At 43.3% G+C, this 6,699-nt stretch overlaps 1 protein-coding gene across 1 annotated transcript; it reads left to right on the top strand.

The window, feature by feature from the left end:
• The first annotated feature begins 2,238 nt into the window (after positions 1–2,238).
• Positions 2,239–4,631, top strand: LOC123096798 (selenoprotein H). Its single transcript, XM_044518572.1, has 4 exons — positions 2,239–2,619; positions 3,807–3,903; positions 4,024–4,083; positions 4,353–4,631. The coding sequence occupies exons 1-4, from the start codon at positions 2,297–2,299 to the stop codon at positions 4,431–4,433; spliced, it is 561 nt and encodes a 186-aa protein (XP_044374507.1). The 5' UTR covers positions 2,239–2,296; the 3' UTR covers positions 4,434–4,631.
• Positions 4,632–6,699: the final 2,068 nt, after the last annotated feature.

Here is a 6,699-nt window from a genome sequence, read left to right as displayed (position 1 = left end):
TGGTTTGAGTTGTATATTTTATTTTGGTGTTGTCGTATGGTGCCCTCCGTGTCGCGTAAACGTGAGGGATCCCCGCTGTAGGGTGTTGCAATACATTCATGATTCTCTTATAGTGGGTGGCAAGAGTGATAGAAACTTATACCCGAGTAAGGGTTGTTGCGTATGGGAGTAAAGAGGACTTGATACTTAATGATATGGTTGGGTTTTACCTTAATGATCTTTGGTAGTTGCATATGCTTGCTGGAGTTCCAATCATAAGTGCATATGATCCAAGTACGAAAAGTATGTTAGCTCATGCCTGTCCCTTATATAAAATTGCAATAATGATTACCAGTCTAGTTACCGATCGCCTAGGGACAAATAACTTTCTTGTGTGACAAAACCTTTATACTAAACAATTAACTCTATTATCTTGCAATTTATTCGTAGTTTTATTCTCGCAAAGTAATTCTAGTTCTATTCTTGTTCTAGGTAAAGCAAATGTTTAAGTGTGCTAGAGTTGTATCGGTGATCGATAGAACTTGAGGGAATATTTGTTCTACCTTTAGCTCCTCGTTGGGTTCGACACTCTTGTTTATCCAAAAAGGATACAAACAATCCCCTATACCTGTGGGTTATCAGAGGGCGACTAGGCGGCTGTGGAGCTCCTCATCTCCCGTGTGCGTGCTTTGGCGATAACCATCTTGGGTGGAGATCGAGACAGGTTGCAGTAGTTGGTGCTCCTCGTCGACTTCTAGTTGCGCCTCTTTTGGGGTTGTTGTGTGCTGGCCCGCGTGCCATGTTGCCGGTTGTGGCCGATTAAAACTTCTTTGTTGCTGTTGTGTCTGATGTGCTACCTATCTGTCTGTGCTACTAGGTTGCCTAGTGTGTTTATTAATTTAAAGTCAGGCTGCGGCCTTTTCCCTAAAAATGTAGGTCGGCGGGGGCGCCGATGAGAGGCGGTCTAGAGCGGGCAAGCCGTCGGTGTGGGGAGTCGGCGGTGCGGTGTGGTCTCACGGGATAATCCGTATGGTGCGGTCCAGAGGAAGACACGGGGAGACACCACGATGTTGCGTGAGCAATCTCTCACATGGCCGCCCCTCATAGCCATTGTAGGAGGTAGCGAGGTGAGGGTGGGCGACGGGCTAACCCTAGGGCGCGGCGGGGTCGGGACTCGGGGTAGTGCGTGCGTTGCTTGAGGCGGAGAGAGGGGTGGGTGGGCTGCTCCTCGGTTTCGTAACAAAATTTTGTGATAGGTGAAAATAAATCGATGAGGGAAGAGAGAAAAATCAATGGGGGAGAGGAGGGGCGTTCAATCGGTGGCGAGAGAGCTAGATGTACCATCTCCAACTCCCCTTTAATAGTAGAGATTTCGGAATTTGTTTCCTTAGAAAAATGGAATGTTCATTGTGCTCTATAATTTTGATACTATTCCATAACAAATTAAGTAGGTACATAATGATTTACATGTTATTTTTCTTAAAATCCCTTTTGTTTTCTTAAAATATGTTATTTGTTTCCTAAAGTAAATTGCATTGATGGGAGAGATCGGTTGATTTGGGTAAGTTAGAAAAGTTAGATCCATGATCTTTTGCACGTTAAGAAAGGGCTGGTTTGCAAGGAAAAAGTGAAGAGAAAAATAAACCAATAGATATGAAAACCATCATGGGAAAAGTGGTGGGCGGTGATGTGAAAATAAACCGGTGGAAGGGCTCTGTTTTAGGTGGTTCTTCAAGTTTTGTTAGGGTTTGTGTCCTGTTTAGGAAGACGAGACGGCGGCGGCTTGTTGAAGATGGAATAAGGTTCTCCCCGCCTAGCCCCGTCCCGATGGTGCGTCTAGTATTGTCGGAGGGCGTGTGGAGGTTGGATCCTTCCAATCTAAGCTTCTCTTCAATGGCGGCGGCTGCTCTTCTGGTGTGTTGGTCATATGGGGCATTAGCATGACGACTTCCCGACTGTCTACTACAACAAGTTGTGTCAAGCTCCGGCGAGGGAGGGGTAATAACGACAGCGCGCCTCTGGCTCGCTTCAATGCTTGTAGTCGTCGCTAGGTGGTCTACAAATGGAAGCAGGTCTCTGAGTTCGAAAAAAAGAAAGATATACTCGTGGACATTGCCGAAACATGAACGTGGCGTGGGTTGTGGAGTGGAAACGGCCCATGTTCCTTCATCTCCCGCCCCTACTGCCCAATTGGCGGGAAACTCTCTCCCACGCGCGCCCTTTTCACATCCTCCACCATCTTCTTCTATAAGATACAATCTCTTTCCTCCGCGAAAACCGAAGAGCCGAACACCCACCCCAATCCACTAACCTAGCGATGCCTCCCAAGCGCAAGTCCCCGGTTGCGACGGCGGCGGCCCCCGCAATGCCGCCTAGGATGACCCGGAGCATGGCCGCCGGGAAGCGGGGCGCCGACGCTCCGGCTAAAAAGGAGGAAGCAGAGGCGGCGCCGGCGGCGGCCGGGGGGAAGGGCAGGAAGAAGGCCAAGAAGGAGGTGTCTGCGGTGGAGACGGTACTGTCGCCTCCTGCAGCGGCCAAGCAGAAGGTGAAGAAAAATGCCAAGAAGGAGGTGGTGGCGGCCGCGGTAGATGATGGCGGTGCTGGCGCTGAAAGCGGGAAGCGCGTCATCGTCGAGGCCTGGTAAGTGCTTGCGCCGGTGCACGTGACAGCTAGGTTTTGCTTTTTGTGATTATTATGGACGATTTTAACTGATTTAGGTCGGATTTAACGGGACTTTGGGTACAATTAATGGATGAAAAAGGTGTTGTTTAAGATTATTATTTCGTAGTTTAGATGGGGAAAAAGGTCGAAACTGATTTTAGAGGTAAGATGAACGGGCCGATACTCAGCAGATCTGCTATCTTCACTTCTTTTTTATTATATATGCTGCTACTTGCAGACGGTTCCACACGGGAACTACTTCTACTCTTATTGAATTTCATCACATATTCACTCTGTAGTTAACCATGGCAAAAATCAAAATGCGTGATTTAAATGGGATGCATCATGCATGATCATGATCAAATAGATATTGCATGCTTTCCAATTCGTAAATAAATAGAATATGATTCACAAGTCGGAATATATTAGGTTACTGTTATAAAATGTGGTTAATAATATGAAACATCAGCTGAAAATGTAAGTTTCATTCTGCCAGTTCCATCTTAACCACTATCCAAACATCATGTTAGATTAAATACGTCCATTAAGCTGGCTTGGAGAATCATTATCTTTGCAACACTTGTTAACTTGTTGAATAGTTGGTACCGAAAGAAGGTTATGCCATCCTCTTTTTCTGGTTCTAAAAAGTCCTCTCCTTTGGTGGCTTTCTGGCAACAGTCTTGTTTCTTTCACACCAATTTCAATAGAAAGATTAAATGATTTTGAGTAACAAGGGTGGTAGAATACCCCATTCGTGCTCTCTTTAACTGCACGTTTTTTTTCCATTACTGTAATTTGATATATGGCAACTACACCCAAAACGACCTGTTCTTTATTGTTTCCTGGAGATATTTCTCTTCTTCTTATGGTTACTTATGTAGGAAACTGGAGTAGTGAATTGTAGTTGGCTGGATGCAAACACTGTACTGTATCGTCCACTAAAAAACCATTGTTTTCTACCTCTACACTCAAAATATTTCTGACATGATTACATTTGATCTGAATATACCTTAAGACTCAAAGCATGTACTTCAATATCCTTGGCCATTTAAATAATCTGCAAGACTTCTCCAGCTGTCTGTATGCTCAATAATGTAAACTCAATAAGCTCTGCAGTTATGGTTGTTCTTTCCTCTTACCGATTGCTTGTTTGTTGAACTCTCCAGCACCCAGTGCCAACAGTTCAAGAGAAGAGCTTTAAAGGTGAAGGAGGATCTTGAAAGTGCTGTCCCTGGGGTTTCTGTGACAATCAACCCTGAGAAGGTATCTTCACTGTGTTTCATCTACATAATCGGCATATTTTTCCTGTATATTGATCTTTTAATTGGCATTTTTTCGTGTATATCTACACCTGAAGTGACATATCTTTCTGTCTTTTTTCAGCCACGCCGTGGATGCCTTGAGATACGGGAGGAAGGTGGTGATGTGTTCATTTCACTGCAGGTAATCTTAACTGTCTCTGGGTTAATTTCTGAACCATACTACACTGATCAGATAACAAAGAACCTTATTTTCATGTGAAAGCTTGCTAACTACTCCCTCCGTCCCAAAATAAGTTGTACAGTACTAAGCTTGAGACACTTATTTTGGGACGGAGGGAGTATAATCCAAATTCTTGGTTTGTTCCAGTTTTTGGTTTCATACTAGCCAATAACTTGTTGCACAGCTTGATGACACTCCAAATATTTTTAATGCTGAAAATTGACATGCAGAACATGCCCCGGCCCTTCAAAAAGATGAGGGAGCTCGACATGGACAAGGTTATCAAGGACATTGCCCAGAAAATTGCTTGAATCTGACGTGGCATTAATGTATGGATGCGCTCCTTTTGCAATTGATGTTTAGGGCTTATTTTGTGTGGGAACTTGGTATTGCAGTGGCCGTAGAATGTGGGATCAGTGTTTCGTTATTGTGCCCTATGTGGGCTAAGACATGCTGAAATTATCGCATTAGCAATGGATATTACTCCTCCCTCGGTTGCCCTTGTGTTATGTGCTTCCTGTCCTGAAGCCTTGGTTGGTATCTATATACTCCCTCTGTCTGAAAAAGCTTGTTCCTCAAATGGACGTATCTAGCATTAACTTGGTGCTACATACACCCATTTGAGGAACAAGTTTGGGACAAGAAACTTGGTGCTACATACACCCATTTGAGGAACAAGTTTGGGACAAGCTTTTTCGGACGGAGGAAGTATATGTTCTATGTCTCCAGCCGATGCTGTAACCTTTCTATGACAAATTGGTCAACTGAGAGATATAACTCACAAATAGTCTTTGTGCAGTAACATTGTCTTTTTTTCAACGTACTAGTATAAGCAAGCTTGTCGCTTGTAAATAAAACTTGAAGGGGACGCATGCTTTGTTGTGCCTCCAATGGGTCGGCACATTTCTTCTGCATGTGTCTGTTTTTATCTGCTCGGACAAAAATCATGGCCTAGCACGGTGACATAAATAGACTGATGTCTGTTTTGCTGTCTACTTTGATCCATTTCCAACCCAAATTTTGGCAGACAAGCCTTTAGTCCGTAACGAGTTGGGGTAGGCTAGATTCACTCATAAGATCTGTCACATGGAAGCACGATGTTGGACAAGTCTCTTCAATCGGTGCTATCCAACTCTACCTTATATATCATCATCCCGGACTCAGTCCTTCATTTTGTGGCCACACATCCACCTCAACATGTGCATCTCCGTCACACCTAACTGTTGAAGATGTTGCCTTTGAGTCGACCAACACTCAGCGCCATCCAACGTTGCATGTCGAACCACTGTCCTATTGAACTTGCCTTCTAGCTTTTGGGACATTCTCTTGTCATAGAGAATGCCGGAAGCTTGATGCCACTTCATCCATCCAGCTTTGATTCAATGGTTCATATCTTCATCGACATCCCTATCATTCTGCAGCATTGACCCCAAATATCGAAATGTGTCCTTCTGAGGCACCACTCGCCATCAAGGCTAACCTCCTCCTCATGCCTAGTTGCACTGAAAGCGCACCTCGTGTACTCGGTTTTAGTTCATCATTTTTTTTAAAAATACACAAAATTTAATAAAGTTCATTGAATTTGAAAAAAGTCCATCTATTTTGGAAAACAATTGTCAAATATTTAAAAATCTCATCAATTTTGGAAAAAGGTCATCGATATTGAAAAAATCGTGCATTTTGAAAAAAGACAAGAGAAGGAAAATAAAATAAAATAAAAGAAATAGAAATAAAAAATAAAACCGGTCCAGAAAAAAAGAGATAGAAAAATAGAAACAAAAAGGAAAAAGGATGAAAGAAAATAAACAAAAAAGAGAAAAAACAAAACAAAATCCGGTCCCGAAAAAAATCCATAATGAACAAAAAGAAAAAAATTGGCTGGAGAAAATATAAAAGGAAAATACATTATCACAATGTGTGGTCTGTCTAGTTGGTTAGTGCGAGTTGCAATTATGGTGGAGGTCGCGAATCTGAATCACTCCTGCGCAACATTTTTTATATATTAAACCAAAAAAAGTGGAAGTCGAATCGGGCTGACCGGGGAGAGGGGTGTGCGCCAGTTTGCCAAACGGCCTATGAACGGCGGTTGAAGCGCTAAATAGGAAATCCCCCTCTCATCGTCGCGCTGCCCGAGCACCGGGAGCAACTAACGAAAGAGTGTTCAAAATATGCCCTAGAGGCAATAAAAAAGTGGTTATTATTACATTTCCTTGTTCATGATAATCGTTTATTATCCATGCTATAAATTGTATTGACTGGAAATTCAAATACATGTGTGGATACATAGACAACTGTAAGGGCATATTTATCCCTCATAGTTTTGGTGATTGCTGGCAATGCTTTTGCGGACTAATCGTGTGCATTGAATATTTTAGATATATTATGTCGAGGCACAAGACGATTTGATGCCCCTCAAAGCCTATTGAAGACGACGTTTCTCTATGTTTCTTTTCGGTGGGTTTGAGTCGTAGGAAAGCCGTACTATTAAGAGGGGGTCCGCGTTGGAAAGGTTTGGGTGGAATCATCACGTACACGTCTGTTCCTTTCTGCACCACCTTTCCTTTGGCCCTTCGGAGC

This window comes from Triticum aestivum, chromosome 4D, assembly GCF_018294505.1.
Source record: "Triticum aestivum cultivar Chinese Spring chromosome 4D, IWGSC CS RefSeq v2.1, whole genome shotgun sequence".
In the NCBI taxonomy this organism is placed as follows: domain Eukaryota; kingdom Viridiplantae; phylum Streptophyta; class Magnoliopsida; order Poales; family Poaceae; genus Triticum; species Triticum aestivum.
This window is presented reverse-complemented; position numbering and strand designations above follow the sequence as displayed.